The sequence below is a fragment of the Anomalospiza imberbis genome, unplaced genomic scaffold (genome assembly GCF_031753505.1).
Source record: "Anomalospiza imberbis isolate Cuckoo-Finch-1a 21T00152 unplaced genomic scaffold, ASM3175350v1 scaffold_101, whole genome shotgun sequence".
Classification (NCBI taxonomy): Eukaryota; Metazoa; Chordata; class Aves; order Passeriformes; family Viduidae; genus Anomalospiza; species Anomalospiza imberbis.
The window spans coordinates 40255-58492 of NW_027099400.1; the positions used below are offsets into that span (position 1 = coordinate 40255).

The window sequence follows — 18238 nt, forward strand, 5'->3', positions numbered from 1 at the left end:
CTGTCATTCCTGGTGGCCCCAAGCAGTTCCTGGTGGCCCCGGGTGGTTCCTGGTGGCCCCAGGTGGTTCCTGGTGGCCCTGATGGGTTCCTGGTGGCCCCAAGCAGTTCCTGGTGGCCCCAGGTGGTTCCTGCTGGCCCCAAGCAGTTCCTGGTGGCCCCGATGGGTTCCTGGTGGCCCCAGGTGGTTCCTGGTGGCCCCAGGTGGTTCCTGGTGTCCCCAGGTGGTTCCTGGTGGCCCCAGGTGGTTCCTGCTGGCCCCAAGCAGTTCCTGGTGGCCCCGGGTGGTTCCTGGTGGCCCCAGGTGGTTCCTGGTGGCCCTGGTGGTCCCCCGGTGTCCCCAAGGTTCCCATGGTGGCCCCAGGTGGTTCCTGGTGGCCCCGGGTGGTTCCTGGTGGCCCTGATGGGTTCCTGGTGGCCCTGGTGGTCCCCCCGGTGTCCCCAGGGTTCCCACGGTGGCCCCAGGTGGTTCCTGGTGGCCCCGATGGGTTCCTGGTGGCCCCAGGTGGTTCCTGGTGGCCCTGGTGGTCCCCCCGGTGTTCCCCAAGGTTCCCATGGTGGCCCCAGGTGGTTCCTGGTGGCCCCGGGTGGTTCCTGGTGGCCCTGATGGGTTCCTGGTGGGCCCTGGTGGTCCCCCGGTGTCCCCAAGGTTCCCATGGTGGCCCCAGGTGGTTCCTGGTGGCCCCGATGGGTTCCTGGTGGCCCCAGGTGGTTCCTGGTGGCCCTGGTGGTCACCCCGGTGTCCCTAAGGTTCCCATGGTGCCCCAGGTGGTTCCTGGTGGCCCTGATGGGTTCCTGGTGGCCCTGGTGGTCCCCCCGGTGTCCCCAAGGTTCCCATGGTGGCCCCAGGTGGTTCCTGGTGGCCCCGATGGGTTCCTGGTGGCCCCAGGTGGTTCCTGGTGGCCCAAGCAGTTCCTGGTGCCCCCAGGTGGTTCCTGGTGGCCCCAGGTGGTTCCTGGTGGCCCCAAGCAGTTCCTGGTGGCCCCGGGTGGTTCCTGGTGGCCCCAGGTGGTTCCTGGTGGCCCTGGTGGTCCCCCCGGTGTCCCCAGGGTTCCCACGGTGGCCCCAGGTGGTTCCTGGTGGCCCCGATGGGTTCCTGGTGGCCCCAGGTGGTTCCTGGTGGCCCTGGTGGTCCCCCCGGTGTCCCCAGGGTTCCCACGGTGGCCCCGTTGTCTTGCAGCTCCTGCCATGGATTTGGTGGCCGGGCTGGGCTGTGCCTGTGCCGGGCTGGTGGCCCTGGTGGCCCTGGTCCTGCTGGTGGTGGCCCAGTGCCTCGGGCTCCTCTACTGCCTGTTCCACAAGGTCTGGGGACAATGGGGGGACCTTGGGGACCTTGGGGACATTGAAGATGGGAGGAAACTGAGGACAGGTGACACCGGTGGGATGGAGGAAACTGAGGACACTGGTGGGATGGAGGACACTGAGGACAGGTGACACCGGTGGGATGGAGGACACTGAGGACACCGGTGGGATGGAGGACACTGAGGACAGGTGACACCGGTGGGATGGAGGACACTGAGGACACCGGTGGGATGGAGGAAACTGAGGACAGGTGACACCGGTGGGATGGAGGACACTGAGGACACCGGTGGGATGGAGGACACTGAGGACAGGTGACATCGGTGGGATGGAGGACACTGAGGACAGGTGACACCGGTGGGATGGAGGACATTGGGGACAGGTGTCACCGGTGGGATGGAGGACACTGAGGACAGGTGACACCGGTGGGATGGAGAACATTGGGGACACCGGTGGGATGGAGGACACTGAGGACAGGTGACACCGGTGGGATGGAGGACACTGAGGACAGGTGACACCGGTGGGATGGAGGACACTGAGGACACCGGTGGGATGGAGAACATTGAGGACAGGTGACGCCGGTGGGATGGAGGACATTGGGGACACCGGTGGGATGGAGGACACTGAGGACAGGTGACACCGGTGGGATGGAGGACACTGAGGACACCGGTGGGATGGAGGACACTGAGGACACTGAGGACACCGGTGGGATGGAGGAAACTGAGGACACTGAGGACACCGGTGGGATGGAGGAAACTGAGGACACTGAGGACACCGGTGGGATGGAGGAAACTGAGGACAGGTGACACCGGTGGGATGGAGGACACTGAGGACAGGTGACACCGGTGGGATGGAGGACACTGAGGACACCGGTGGGATGGAGGACACTGGGGACAGGTGACACCGGTGGGATGGAGAACATTGGGGACAGGTGACACCGGTGGGATGGAGGACACTGGGGACACCGGTGGGATGGAGGACACTGAGGACAGGTGACACCGGTGGGATGGAGAACATTGGGGACAGGTGACACCGGTGGGATGGAGGACACTGAGGACAGGTGACACCGGTGGGATGGAGGACACTGAGGACAGGTGACACCGGTGGGATGGAGGACACTGAGGACACTGAGGACACCGGTGGGATGGAGGAAACTGAGGACACTGAGGACACCGGTGGGATGGAGGAAACTGAGGACAGGTGACACCGGTGGGATGGAGGACACTGAGGACAGGTGACACCGGTGGGATGGAGAACATTGGGGACACCGGTGGGATGGAGAACATTGGGGACACCGGTGGGATGGAGAACATTGGGGACACCGGTGGGATGGAGGACACTGAGGACAGGTGACACTGGTGGGATGGAGAACATTGGGGACACCGGTGGGATGGAGGACACTGGAGACAGGTGACACCGGTGGGATGGAGGACACTGAGGACAGGTGACACCGGTGGGATGGAGGACACTGAGGACAGGTGACACCGGTGGGATGGAGAACACTGAGGACAGGTGACACCGGTGGGATGGAGGACACTGAGGACACCGGTGGGATGGAGAACATTGGGGACAGGTGACACCGGTGGGATGGAGGAAACTGAGGACAGGTGACACCGGTGGGATGGAGGAAACTGAGGACACTGGTGGGATGGAGGACACTGAGGACACCGGTGGGATGGAGGACACTGAGGACACCGGTGGGATGGAGAACATTGGGGACAGGTGACACCGGTGGGATGGAGGAAACTGAGGACAGGTGGCACCGGTGGGATGGAGGACACTGAGGACAGGTGACACCGGTGGGATGGAGGACACTGGAGACAGGTGACACCGGTGGGATGGAGAACCCTGGGGACACCGGTGGGATGGAGAACACTGAGGACAGGTGTCACCGGTGGGATGGAGAACATTGGGGACAGGTGACACCGGTGGGATGGAGGACACTGGGGACACCGGTGGGATGGAGGACACTGAGGACAGGTGACACCGGTGGGATGGAGAACATTGGGGACAGGTGACACCGGTGGGATGGAGGACACTGAGGACAGGTGACACCGGTGGGATGGAGGACACTGAGGACAGGTGACACCGGTGGGATGGAGGACATTGGGGACAGGTGTCACCGGTGGGATGGAGGACACTGAGGACACCGGTGGGATGGAGAACATTGAGGACAGGTGACGCCGGTGGGATGGAGGACATTGGGGACACCGGTGGGATGGAGGACACTGAGGACAGGTGACACCGGTGGGATGGAGGAAACTGAGGACAGGTGACACTGGTGGGATGGAGGACACTGAGGACACCGGTGGGATGGAGAACATTGGGGACACTGGTGGGATGGAGGACACTGAGGACACCGGTGGGATGGAGAACATTGTGGACAGGTGACACCGGTGGGATGGAGGACACTGAGGACAGGTGACACCGGTGGGATGGAGAACATTGGGGACACCGGTGGGATGGAGGACACTGAGGACACCGGTGGGATGGAGGACACTGAGGACAGGTGACACTGGTGGGATGGAGGACACTGAGGACAGGTGACACCGGTGGGATGGAGGACATTGGGGACACCGGTGGGATGGAGGACACTGAGGACAGGTGTCACCGGTGGGATGGAGGACACTGAGGACAGGTGTCACCGCTGACCTCACGGTGGCCCCGTGGTGACCACAGGTGGACACGACGAGTCCCCGTCACGGCGGTGAGCTGGTGGCCGAGGTGCTGCGAGCCCACGGCGTGCGGTTCCTGTTCACGCTGCCCGGTGGCCACATCTCGCCCGTGCTGGTGGCCTGCGAGAAGATCGGCATCCGCGTGGTGGACACGCGCCACGAGGCCACCGCCGTCTTCGCCGCCGACGCCGTGTCGCGGCTCTCAGGTCAGCGCCGGGGACATCTCGGGGGGGTTTGTCCTCATTTGTCCCCTTTTGTCCCCAAGGGATGGAGGTGGCCCCATGGCCAACATCTCCAGAGGGTTTTGGGGTGTCCCACCTTGGCAGGTCCTGGGTGACCTGAAAGGGTTCCAAGACTTTTGGGATGTCCATCCCAGGTGATCTGAGAGGGCTTTGGGATGTCCAGGGTGGGATTTGTCCCCACGGGATGGAGGTGGCCCCATGGTCAACATCTCCAGAGGGTTTAGGTGTCATCAGGTCCTGATGACATCACCTTGGGATGTCCATCCCAGGTGATCTGAGAGGGCTTTGGGATGTCCAGGGTGGGATTTGTCCCCGTTTGTCCCCAAGGGATGGAGGTGGCCCCATGGTCAACATCTCCAGAGGGTTTTAGGTGTCATCAGGTCCTGGATGACCTGAGAGGGTTCCAAGATCTTGAGATGTCCAGGGTGGGATTTGTCCCCGTTTGTCCCCAAGGGATGGAGGTGGCCCCATGGCCAACATCTCCAGAAGGTTTTGGGGTGTCCCACCTTGGCAGGTCCTGGGTGACCTGAGAGGGTTCCAAGACTTTTGGGATGTCCATCCCAGGTGATCTGAGAGGGCTTTGGGATGTCCAGGGTGGGATTTGTCCCCATTTGTCCCCAAGGGATGGAGGTGGCCCCACGGCCAACATCTCCAGAGGGTTTTAGGTGTCATCAGGTCCTGGATGACCTGAGAGGGTTCCAAGACTTTTGGGATGTCCATCCCAGGTGATCAGAGAGGGCTTTGGGATGTCCAGGGTGGGATTTGTCCCCATTTGTCCCCACGGGATGGAGGTGGAGATGTTGTCCCCAACATCTCCAGAGGGTTTTAGGTGTCATCAGGTCCTGATGACATCACCTTGGGATGTCCATCCCAGGTGATCTGAGAGGGCTTTGGGATGTCCAGGGTGGGATTTGTCCCCATTTGTCCCCAAGGGATGGAGGTGGCCCCATGGTCAACATCTCCAGAGGGTTTTAGGTGTCATCAGGTCCTGGATGACCTGAGAGGGTTCCAAGATCTTTGGGATGTCCAGGGTGGGATTTGTCCCCGTTTGTCCCCTCCTGGATCAAATCCATCCATGATGCCACTTTGGAGCCATCTTGGTGCCACCTTGGTGCCACCATGCAGCCACCTTGGTGCCACCATGATGTCATCTTGGTGTCATCTTGGTGCCACCATGCAGCCACCTTGGTGCCACCATGATGTCATCTTGGAGCCATATTGATGCCACCATGATGTCATCTTGGTGCCACCTTGGACCCATATTGGTGCCACCTTGGACCCATATTCGTGCCACCATGCAGCCATCTTGGTGCCACATTGACGTCATCTTGGTGCCATCTTGAAGCCATCTTGGTGCCACCATGATGTCACCTTGGCGCCATCTTGGTGCCACCATGCAGCCATCTTGGTGCCACCTTGATGTCATCTTGGAGCCACCTTGGTGCCACCATGCAGCCATCTTGGTGCCACCTTGATGTCATCTTGAAGCCATCTTAAAGCCATCTTGGTGCCACCATGCAGCCATCTTGGTGCCACCTTGATGCCACCTTGGAGCCATCTTAAAGCCATCTTGGTGCCACCATGATGTCATCTTGGCGCCACCTTGGAGCCATATTGGTGCCAGCATGCAGCCATCTTGGTGCCACCATGATGTCACCTTGGCGTCATCTTGGTGCCACCTTGATGCCACCTTGGAGCCACTGTGGTGCCACCATGCGGCCATCTTGGTGCCACATGATGCCACCATGATGTCATCTTGGCGCCACCTTGGTGCCAACATGCAGCCATCTAGGTGCCACCTTGATGCCACCTTGGTGCAACCATGATGTCATCATGGAGCCACCTTGGTGCCACCATGCAGCCATCTTGGTGCCACCTTGGAGCCACTTTGATGCCACCTTGACGTCATCTTGGCGCCACCATGATGCCACCTTGGCGTCATCTTGGTGCCACCATGATGCCACCATGATGCCACCATGATGCCACCTTGACGTCATCTTGGCGCCATCTTTGTGCCACCTTGGCGCCATCTTGGTGCCACCATGATGCCACCTTGGAGCCACCATGATGTCATCATGATGTCATCTTGGCGCCACCTTGGAGCCATATTGGTGCCACCATGCAGCCATCTTGGTGCCACCATGATGTCATCTTGGCGCCATCTTGGTGCCACCTTGGTGCCACCTTGATGTCATCTTGGCGCCATCTTGGTGCCACCTTGATGCCACCTTGACGTCATCTTGGCGCCATCTTGGTGCCATCTTGGCGCCATCTTGGTGCCAGCATGCAGCCATATTGGTGCCACCTTGATGCCACCTTGACGTCATCTTGGCGCCATCTTTGTGCCACCTTGGCGCCATCTTGGTGCCACCATGATGTCATCATGATGTCATCTTGGCGCCACCATGCAGCCATCTTGGTGCCACCATGCAGCCATCTTTGTGCCACCTTGATGTCATCTTGGTGCCATCTTAAAGCCATCTTGGTGCCACCATGATGTCATCTTGGCGCCACCTTGGTGCCACCTTGGCGCCACCTTGGTGCCATCTTGGTGCCACCTTGGCGCCATCTTGGTGCCACCATGATGCCACCATGATGCCACCTTGGTGCCACCATGATGCCACCATGATGCCACCTTGGTGCCACCATGATGCCACCTTGGTGCCACCATGATGCCACCATGATGCCACCTTGACGTCATCTTGGCGCCATCTTGGTGCCACCATGATGCCACCTTGGTGCCACCTTGGTGCCACCTTGGTGCCACCTTGGCGCCACCGCCAGCCCCCGCGCTGTCCCCGCAGGCCGCATCGGCGTCGCCGCCGTCACCCCGCGGGCCCCGGTGTCACCAACGCGGTGACGGCCGTCAAGAACGCCCAGATGGCCGAGTCGCCCCTGCTGCTGCTGGCCGGCGCCGCCGCCACCCTGCAGAAGGTGGGCACCTCCCGCCTGCCCGCCGCCGCTCCCGAAATCCCCAAATCCCGAAATCCCGAAATCCCGAAATCCCAAAATCCCGAAATCCCGAAATCCCGAAATCCCGAAATCCCAAAATCCCGAAATCCCGCCTGCCCGCCGCCGCTCCCGAAATCCCGAAATCCCGAAATCCCAAAATCCCGAAATCCCGAAATCCCGAAATCCCAAAATCCCGAAATCCCGCCTGCCCGCCGCCGCTCCCGAAATCCCGAAATCCCGAAATCCCTAAATCCCACCTGCCCGCCACCGCTCCCGAAATCCCGAAATCCGAAATCCCAAAATCCCGAAATCCCGAAATCCCAAAATCCGAAATCCCGAAATCCCGCCTGCCCGCCGCCGCTCCCCGAAATCCCAAAATCCCGAAATCCCGAAATCCCGAAAACCCGAAATCCCGAAATCCCGAAATCCCAAAATCCCAAAATCCCGAAATCCTGAAATCCCGAAATCCCGCCTGCCCGCCGCCGCTCCCGAAATCCCCAATTCCCGAAATCCCGAAATCCCGCCTGCCCGCCGCCGCTCCCGAAATCCCGAAATCCCGAAATCCCGAAATCCCGAAATCCCGCCTGCCCGCCGCCGCTCCCGAAATCCCGAAATCCCAAAATCCCGAAATCCCGACTTCCCGGCTGCCCACCGCTGCTCCCGAATTCCTGAAATCCTGAATTCCCGAAATCCCAAATTTCTGAATTCCCAAATTCCCGCCGCCGCTCCCAGAATTCCCGAAATCCCCAATTCCTGCCGCCGCTCCCGAATTCCCGAAATCCTGAATTCCCGAAATCCCAAATTTCTGAATTCCCCAATTCCCGCCGCCGCTCCTGAATTCCCGAAATCCCCAATTCCCAAATTCCCGCTGCCGCTCCCGAATTCCCGAATTCCCCAATTCCCACCTGCCCACTGCCACTCCCGAAATCCCCAATTCCCCAATTCCCGAATTCCTGCCACCGCTCCCGAATTCCCAAAATCCCAAATTCCTGCCACTGCTCCCGAATTCCCGAAATCCCCAATTCCCCAATTCCTGCCGCCGCTCCCGAATTCCCGAAATCCCAAAATCCCACCGCCGCTCCCGAAATCCCGACTTCCTGGCTGCCCACCGCTGCTCCCGAATTCCTGAAATCCCGAATTCCCGAAATCCCAAATTTCTGAATTCCCAAATTCCCACCGCCACTCCCGAGTTCCCAAAATCCCGAATTCCTGACGCCGCTCCCGAAATCCCGACTTCCGGCTGCCCGCCGCTGCTCCCGAATTCCTGAAATCCCGAATTCCCAAAATCCAAATTCCTGAATTCCCAAATTCCCACCACCACTCCCGAGTTCCCGAAATCCCCAATTCCCAAATTCTCACCGCCGCTCCCGAATTCCCGAAATCCCCGAATTCCCGCTGCCGCTCCCGAATTCCCGAATTCCCGCCGCCGCTCCCGAATTCCTGAAATCCCGAATTCCCAAATTCCCGCTGCCACTCCCGAATTCCTGAAATCCCGAATTCCCAAATTCCCGCCGCCTCTCCTGAATTCCCGAAATCCCAAATTCCCGAATTCCTGCTGCCGCTCCCGAATTCCCGAAATTCCAAATTCCCCAAATTCTCCCTCCCGAATTCCCAAAATCCCAAATTCCTGAATTCCCAAAATCCTGAATTCCCGGCTCCCCACTGCCATTCCCGAAATCCCGAATTCCCAAATTCCCGCTGCCATTCCCCGGATTCCCAAATTCCCGAAATCCCGAATTCCCAAATTCCCACCGCCGCTCCCGAATTCCCGAAATCCCGAATTCCCGAAATCCCGAATTCCCCAATTCCCGCCGCCACTCCCGAGTTCCAGGACTCATGAATTCCCAAATTCCCAAAATCCCGAATTCCCGAACTCCTGAATTTCCAAAATCCTGAATTCCCAAATTCCCCGCCGCCGCTCCCGAATTCCCAAAATTCCTATTCCCAAAATCCTGAATTCCCGAATTTCCAAAACCCTGAATTCCCAAATTCCCGCCGCCGCTCCCGAATTCCCAAAATCCCTATTCCCAAAATCCTGAATTCCCGAATTTCCAAAATCCTGAATTCCCAAATTCCTGCTGCCATTCCTGGATTCCTGAATTCCCAAATTCCTGACGCCATTCCCGAATTCCTGAATTCCCAAATTCCTGAATTCCCAGATTCCCGATGCTCTTCCCGAATTCCTGATGCCCATTCCCGAATTTTCAATGCCCATTCCCAAATTCCCTTTGCCATTCCCAAATTCTGGAATTCCGGAATTCCCGAATTCCTGAGTTCCTGGTGCCAATCCCAAATTCCCAGTGCCCATTCCCAAATTTTCGATGCCATTCCCAAATTCCTGAATTCCCGGTGCCATTCCCAAATTCCCCTTTGCCATTCCCGAATTCCCGAATATTCCGGAATTCCAGGGCCGGGGCGCTCTCCAGGACATCCGGCAGCTGCCGCTCTTCCCAAATTCCCTTGGCCGTTCCCAAATTTCCACTGCCCATTCCCAAATTCCCGATGCATTCCCAAATTCCCCGTGCCATTTTGGAATTCCCAAATTCCCGAATTCCAGGGCCGCGGCTCTCTCCGGGATGTCCCTCAGGTGCTGCTGTTCCCAAATTCCCTTTGCCGTTCCTGAATTCCCAAATTGCCAATGCCCATTCCCAAATTTCCAAATTCCTGAATTCCCCAAATTCCCGGTGCCATTCCCGAATTCCCAAATTCCCGAATAATTCCGGGATTCCAGGGCCGGGGCGCCCTCCAGGGCATCCCGCAGCTGCCGCTCTTCCCAAATTCCCTTGGCCGTTCCCAAATTTCCGAGTTCCCGGTGCCAATCCCGAGTTCCGGGTGCCATTCCCGAATTCCCAAATTCCCAAATTCCCGAATCGTTCCGGAATTCCGGAATTCCAGGGCCGGGGCGCTCTCCAGGGCATCCCGCAGCTGCCGCTCTTCCCAAATTCCCTTGGCCGTTCCCAAATTTCCGAGTTCCCGGTGCCAATCCCGAGTTCCGGGTGCCATTCCCGAATTCCCAAATTCCCAAATTCCCGAATCGTTCCGGAATTCCGGGATTCCAGGGCCGGGGCGCTCTCCAGGGCATCCCGCAGCTGCCGCTCTTCCCAAATTCCCTTGGCCGTTCCCAAATTTCCGAGTCCCCGGTGCCAATCCCGAGTTCCGGGTGCCATTCCCGAATTCCCGAATTCCCAAATTCCCGAATCGTTCCGGAATTCCGGGATTCCAGGGCCGGGGCGCTCTCCAGGACATCCCGCAGCTGCCGCTGTTCCGCACCCTCTGCAAATCCGCGTTTTCCGTCGGCGCCGTGCGCGACATCGTCCCCACCCTGCGCCGCGCCATCGCCGCCGCCATGGAGGGCACCCCCGGTGAGGATAGCCCGGAATTCCCGGAATTCCCAAAAAACGGGATCTGGGGGGGGGGGGGAGGAACCCCAGAATTCCCAAAAAACTGGGACTCGGGGTGGGAGGAATCCCAAAATTTCCATTGGGAGGAACCCCAGAATTTCCATTGGGAGGAACCCCAGAATTCCCAAAAACGGGGATTTGGGAGGGAGGAATCCCAGAATTCCCAAAAAACGGGGACTCAGGGTGGGAGGAATCCCAGAATTTCCCTGGGTTGGAATCCCAAAATTTCCCCGGGATGGGGATCCCAAAATCGTCCCCGGGATGGGAATTTGGGATGGGAGGAATCCCAAAATTCCCAAGGGTTGGAATCCCAAATTTCCCATAGGTCGGAATCCCAAAATTCCCATGGAGAGGAGTTTTGGGATGGGAGGAATCCCAAAATTTCCCTGGGATGGGGATCCCAAAATTTCCCTGGGATGGAATTCCAAAATTCCCAGAGGTCAGAATCCCAAAATTTCCCTGGGATTTGGATCCCAAAATTTCCTTCGGATGGGGATCCCAAAATTCCCGGGGCTTGGAATCCCAAATTTTCCTTGGGATTGGGATCCCAAAATTTCCCTGGGATTGGGATTCCAAAATCGTCCCCGGGATGGGAATTTGGGATGGGAGGAGTCCCAAAATTCCCAAGGGTTGGAATCCCAAATTTTCCATGGGTCGGAATCCCAAAATTCCCATGGAGAGGAGTTTTGGGATGGGAGGAATCCCAAAATTTCCCTGGGTTGGAGTTCCAAAATTTCCCAGAGATCGGAATCCCAAAATTCCCAGAGGTCAGAATCCCAAAATTTCCCTGGGATTTGGATCCCAAAATTTCCCTGGGTTGGAATCCCAAAATTCCTGGGGGTTGGAATCCCAAAATTTCCTTGGGATTGGGATCCCAAAATTTCCCTGGGATGGGGATCCCAAAATCGTCCCCGGGATGGGAATTTGGGATGGGAGGAATCCCAAAATTCCCAAGGGTTGGAATTCCAACATTTCCCATAGGTCGGAATCCCAAAATTCCGATGGAGAGGAGTTTTGGGATGGGAGGAATCCCAAAATTTCCCTGGGTCTGAATCCCAAAATTTCCCTGGGTCGGAATCCCAAAATTCCCAGAGGTTGGGATCCCAAAATTTCCCTGGGTTGGAATTCCAAAATTTCCCTGGGATTTGGAATCCCAAAATTTCCCCGGGATTGGGATCCCAAAATCGGCCCCGGGATGGGAATTTGGGGTGGGAGGAATCCCAAAATTTCCCTGGGTCTGAATCCCAAAATTCCCAGAGGTCGAAATCCCAAAATTTCCTTGGGATTGGGGTTCCAAAATCAGCTCCAGGGTTGGGATTTAGGATGGGAGGAATCCCAAAATTTCCCTGGGATTGGGATCCCAAAATCGGCCCCGGGATGGAATTTGGGATGGGAGGAATCCCAAAATTCCCAAGGGTTGGAATCCCAAAATTTCCCTGGGTCTGAATCCCAAAATTCCCAGAGGTCGGAATCCCAAAATTTCCCTGGGATTTGGATCCCAAAATTCCCAGGGCCGGAATCCTAAAATTTCCCTGGGATGGGGATCCCAAAATTTCCCTGGGTTGGAATTCCAAAATTTCCCTGGTTCGGAATCCCAAAATTCCCAGAGGTTGGAATCCCAAAGTTTCCCTGGGATTTGGATCCCAAAATTCCCGGGGCTTGGAATCCCAAATTTTCCTTGGGATTGGGGTCCCAAATTGTCCCCAGGGTGGGAATTTGGGATGGGAGGAATCCCAAAATTTCCCTAGGCTGAAATTCCAAAATTTCCCTGGGTCGGAATCCCAAAATTCCCAGAGGTCGGAATCCCAAAATTCCCAGAGGTTGGGATCCCAAAATTTCCCCTGGGATTGGGATCCCCAAATTTCCCTGTGATTGGGATCCCAAAATTCCCGGGGGTTGGAATCCCAAAATTTCCCTGGGATTTGGATCCCAAAATTTCCCTGGGATGGGGATCCCAAAATCGGCCCCAGGGTGGGAATTTGGGATTGGAGGAATCCCAAAATTTCCCTAGGCTGAAATTCCAAAATTTCCCTGGGTCGGAATCCCAAAATTCCCAGAGGTCGGAATCCCAAAATTCCCAGAGGTCGGAATCCCAAAGTTTCCTTGGGATTTGGATCCCAAAATTCCCGGGGCTTGGAATCCCAAATTTTCCTTGGGATTGGGATCCCAAAATCGGCCCCGGGATGGGAGAAATCCCAGCGGCTTTTGGGAATTTTGGGGTTTTTGGGGTTTCTTTTTGATTTTTGGTCTTGTTTTTTTGGGTTTTTTGGGGTTTTTTTTTAGTTTTTTTTGGGTTTTTTTGGGGTTTTTTGGGGTTTTTTCGGGTTTTTTTTTTGGGGTCCTGCTGTGGGATTTGGGGTCTCAACCCCCCCAGAGGGATTTTGGGGTTCCCCCGTGGATTTGGGATTTTTTGGGGTGTCTGGGAATGGAATTTTGGGATCAGCTCAGGAGGGTTTGGGGCCGTTCCCAGAGATGTTTTGGGGTTTTTTTTGGGTTTTTTTGGTTTTTTTGGGTTTTTTTTTGGGGTCCTGCTGTGGGATTTGGGGTCTCAAACCCCTTGAAGAGATTTTGGGGTTCCCCCCGTGGATTTGGGATTTTTTGGGGTGCCTGGGATGGAATTTTGGGATCAGCTCAGGCGGCTTTGGGGCCGTTCCCAGAGATTTTTTTGGGATTTTTTGGGGTTTTTTTTAGTTTTTTTGGGGTTTTTTTGGGTTTTTTTTGGGGTCCTGCTGTGGGATTTGGGGTCTCAAACCCCTTGAAGGGATTTTGGGGTTCCCCCGTGGATTTGGGATTTTTGGGGTGCCTGGGATGGAATTTTGGGATCAGCTCAGGAGGGTTTGCGGCCGTTCCCAGAGATTTTTTGGGATTTTTTTTTTTTATTTTTTGGGTTTTTTTTGGGGTTTTTTTGGGTCCTGCTGTGGGATTTGGGGTCTCAAACCCCTTGAAGGGATTTTGGGGTTCCCCCCTTGGATTTGGGATTTTTTGGGGTGCCTGGGCTCAGCTCAGGAGGGTTTGGGGACAGATTTGGGGCCGTTCCCTGAGATTTTTGTGGGTTTTTTCGGAGATTTTTTGGGTTTTTTTTGGGGTCCTGCTGTGGGATTTGGGGTCTCAACCCCCCCAGAGGGATTTTGGGGTTCCCCCCGTGGATTTGGGATTTTTTGGGGTGCCTGGGATGGAATTTTGGGATCAGCTCAGGAGGGTTTGGGGCCGTTCCCAGAGATTTTTTGGGATTTTTTGGGGTTTTTTTGGGTTTTTTTTGGGGTTTTTTTTGGGTTTTTTTGGGGTTTTTTTTGGGTTTTTTTGGGGTCCTGCTGTGGGATTTGGGGTCTCAAAAGCTCTGAAGGGATTTTGGGGTTCCCCCCGTGGATTTGGGATTTTTTGGGGTGTCTGGGATCAGCTCAGGAGGGTTTGGGGACAGATTTGGGGCCGTTCCCTGAGATTTTTTGGGATTTTTGGGGTTTTTTTTAGTTTTTTGGGTTTTTTTGGGGTCCTGCTGTGGGATTTGGGGTCTCAACCCCCCCAGAGGGATTTTGGGGTTCCCCCCGTGGATTTGGGATTTTTTGGGGTGCCTGGGATGGAATTTTGGGATCAGCTCAGGCGGCTTTGGGGCCGTTCCCAGAGATTTTTTGGGGTTTTTTTTTAGTTTTTTTTGGGTTTTTTTGGGGTTTTTTTTGGGGTCCTGCTGTGGGATTTGGGGTCTCAAACCCCTTGAAGGGATTTTGGGGTTCCCCCCGTGGATTTGGATTTTTTGGGGTGCCTGGGATCAGCTCAGGAGGGTTTGGGGACAGATTTGGGGCTGTTCCCTGAGATTTTTGTGGGTTTTTTGGGTTTTTTTTTAGTTTTTTTGGGTTTTTTTGGGGTCCTGCTGTGGGATTTGGGGTCTCAACCCCCCCAGAGGGATTTTGGGGTTCCCCCCGTGGATTTGGGATTTTTTGGGGTGCCTGGGATGGAATTTTGGGATCATCTCAGGAGGGTTTGGGGCCGTTCCCAGAGATTTTTTGGGATTTTTTTTGGGTTTTTTTGGTTTTTTTTGGGTTTTTTTGGGTTTTTTTGGGGTCCTGCTGTGGGATTTGGGATCTCAACCCCCCCCCAGGGGATTTTGGGGTTCCCCCCGTGGATTTGGGGATTTTGGGGTGCCCCACAGGCCCCGTGTTCGTGGAGCTGCCCATCGATGTCCTCTACCCCTTCCACGTGGTCCAGAAGGAGCTCCTGGGCTCCAAAACCCCGCGGGGCTGCGGGGGAAACTCGTCCAGTGGTGAGAAAGCGCCCCAAAAAACGGCCCCAAAAACCGACCCCCAAACACCCCCAAAAAACCACCCCAAAACACCCCCAAACCACCCCAAAAATACCCCCAAAACCACCCCAAAAATTCCCAAAAAAACATCCCAAATCTACCCCAAAACACGCCAAAAATACCCCAAAAACCAGCACAAAAATACCCCCAAAAAACCACCCCAAAAATACCCCAAAAATACCCCAAAACCACCCCAAAAACCACCCCAAAAACCAACCCCAAAACACCCCCAAAAATAACCCAAAACACCCCCAAAAACCACCCTAAAACACCCCCAAACCACCCCAAAAATACCCCCAAAACCACCCCAAAAAACGGCCCCAAAAACCGACCCCAAACACCCCAAACATTCCCCAAAAAACCGCCCCAAAACACCCCAAAAATGTCCCCAAAAATTCCCAAAACACCCCCAAACCACCCCAAAACACCCCCAAAAATAACCCAAAACACCCCCAAAAAACACCCCCAAACCACGCCAAAATACCCCCAAAACCACCCCCAAAAACGGCCCCAAAAACCGACCCCAAAACACCCCCAAAAAACCACCCCAAAACTCCCCAAAACACCCCCAAAAATACCCCAAAAACCGGCCCAAAACACCCCAAAACACCCCCAATACCTCCCCAAAAACCACCCCAAAAACCACCCCAAAAACCGACCCCAAACACCCCAAACATTCCCCAAAAAACACCCCAAAAATACCCCAAAAAACCACCCCAAAACTCCCCAAAACACCCCCAAAAACCACCCCAAAACACCCCCAAACCACCCCAAAAATACCCCCAAAACCACCCCAAAAAACGGCCCCAAAAACCGACCCCAAACACCCCAAACATTCCCCAAAAACCACCCCAAAACACCCCAAAAAATCCCCAAAAACCACCCCAAAACACTCCAAAACACTCCAAAAATACCCCAAAAACACCCCAAAAACCACCCCAAAACACCCCCAAACCACCCCAAAAATACCACAAAAACCACCCCAAAAACCGACCCCAAACACCCCAAACATTCCCCAAAAACCACCCCAAAACACCCCAAAAATGTCCCCAAAAATCACCCCAAAACACCCCCAAAAATAACCCAAAACACCCCCAAAAACCACCCCAAAACACCCCGAAACCACCCCAAAAATACCCCAAAAACCACCCCACATCCGACCCCAAACACCCCAAAAATGTCCCCAAAAACCACCCCAAAACACCCCAAAAATGTCCCCAAGAACCACCCCAAAAACCACCCCCAAAATACCCCAAAAACCACCCCAAAAACCGCCCCAAAACACCCCAAAAATGTCCCCAAAACCCCCCCAAAACACCCCAAAAATGTCCCCAAAAGCCCCCCCAAAACACCCCAAAAATGTCCCCAAAATCCACCCCAAAAACCAACCCAAAACACCCCCAAAACCACCCCAAAAATACCCCAAAAATACCCCAAACCACCACAAAACACCCCAAAAACACCCCAAAAACACCCCAAAAACCACCCCAAAAACCGACCCAAAACACCCCAAAATGTCCCCAACAACCACCCCAAAACACCCCCAAAAATAACCCCAAAAATGTCCCCAAAAACCACCCCAAAACACCCCCAAAAATAACCCCAAACATTCCCCAAAAACCGCCCCAAAAAATCCCCCAAAAACCACTCCAAAACACCCGAAAAATAACCCAAAACACCCCAAAAACCACCCCAAAACACCCCAAAAATAACCCAAAACACCCCAAAAACCACCCAAAACACCCCAAAAATAACCCAAAACACCCCAAAAACCAGCCCCAAAAACCGACCCCAAAAACCGGCCCCAAAAACCGACCCCAAACACCCCAAACATTCCCCAAAAAACCACCCCAAAACACCCCCAAAAATAACCCAAAACACCCCCAAACGACCCCAAAAATACCCCCAAACCACCCCAAAAATATCCCAAAACCACCCCAAAAACCACCCCAAAAACCAACCCCAAAACACCCCAAAAATACCCCAAAACACCCCCAAAAATACCCCAACAACCACCCCAAAAACCGACCCAAAACACCCCAAATATTCCCCAAAAATACCCCAAAAACCCCCCAAAAATACCCCAAAAATACCCCAAAACACCCCAAAAAACACCCCAAAACCAAGCCAAAAACCACCCCAAAAATACCCCAAAATCTACCCCCAAAACACCCCAAAAATACCCCAAAAACCCCCCAAAAATACCCCAAAAAACCACCCCAAAAATACCCGAAAACCCACCTCAAAAATACTCCAAAACGCCCCCAAAAACCACCCCAAAAATACCCCAAAACCCACCAAAAATACCCCCAATAACCACCACAAAAATACCCCAACCACCCCAAAACACCCCCAAAAAACCACCCCAAAATAACCCGAAATACCCCCAAAAATACCCCAAAAACCACCCAAAAATACCAAAATCACATCCCAAAAATACCCAAAAAATACCTAAAAAACCAACCCAAAACATCCCCAACAACCACCCCAAAAATACCCCAGAAACCACCCCAAAAACCGACCCAAAACACCCCAAATATTCCCAAAAACCACCACAAAAATACCCCAAAACACCCGCAAATACCAACCCAAAACACCCCTAAAACCAACACAAAAATACCCCAAAAATCCCCCAAAAACCAGCACAAAAATTCCCCACAAATACCCCAAAAATTCCCAAATACCACCCCAATAACCACCCCAAAACCACCCCCAAAACCACCCCAAAACACCCCAAAAACTACCCCAAAAATACCCCAAAATCTACCCCAAAACACTCCAAAAATACCCCCAAAACCACCCCAAAACACCCCCCAAAAATAACCCAAAACACCCCCAAAAACCACCCCAAAAACACCCCCAAAAATGTCCCCAAAACACCCCAAAAACCACCCCAAAACACCCCCAAACCACCCCAAAAATACCCCAAAAACCGGCCCCAAAAATCGACCCCAAACACCCCAAACATTCCCCAAAAACCACCCCAAAAATATCCCAAAAATACCCCAAAAACCACCCCAAAACCACCCCAAAAACCAACCCCAAAACACCCCAAAAATACCCAAAAAACCATCCCAAATCTACCCCAAAACACCCCAAAAACACCCCCAAAAACCTGCACAAAAATACCCCAAAACCACCCCAAAAATACCCCAAAAATACCCCAAAACACCCCCAAAAATACCCCAAAAACCACCCCAAAAATACCCCAAAAACCACCCCAAAAACCAACCCAAAACACCCCAAATATTCCCCAAAAACCGCCCCAAAACACCCCAAATATTCCCCAAAAACCGACCCAAAACACCCCAAATATTCCCCAAAAACCACCCCAAAACACCCCGAAAAACCACCCCAAAACCACCCCAAAACTCCCC

General features: G+C 54.7%; 3 protein-coding genes across 3 annotated transcripts in view; 1 reads left to right on the forward strand and 2 right to left on the reverse strand.

The window, feature by feature from the left end:
* The window catches only part of LOC137465675 (A.superbus venom factor 1-like), a 106779-nt gene that overhangs the window by 4805 nt on the left and 83736 nt on the right, over positions 1 to 18238 (reverse strand).
* On the forward strand, positions 686 to 17464 carry LOC137465673 (2-hydroxyacyl-CoA lyase 2-like). The gene is given in 8 exon segments (XM_068177732.1): positions 686 to 1123; positions 1226 to 1300; positions 3977 to 4178; positions 7019 to 7044; positions 7047 to 7148; positions 10390 to 10528; positions 14712 to 14822; positions 17364 to 17464. Coding segments are annotated over 8 exon segments (1194 nt in total).
* The window catches only part of LOC137465674 (2-hydroxyacyl-CoA lyase 2-like), a 13311-nt gene continuing 12674 nt past the window's right edge, over positions 17602 to 18238 (reverse strand). The window contains exon 4 of the mRNA XM_068177733.1: positions 17602 to 17624. Within this exon, the coding sequence (XP_068033834.1) occupies positions 17602 to 17624 (23 nt within the window). The remainder of the gene's footprint in view (positions 17625 to 18238) is intronic.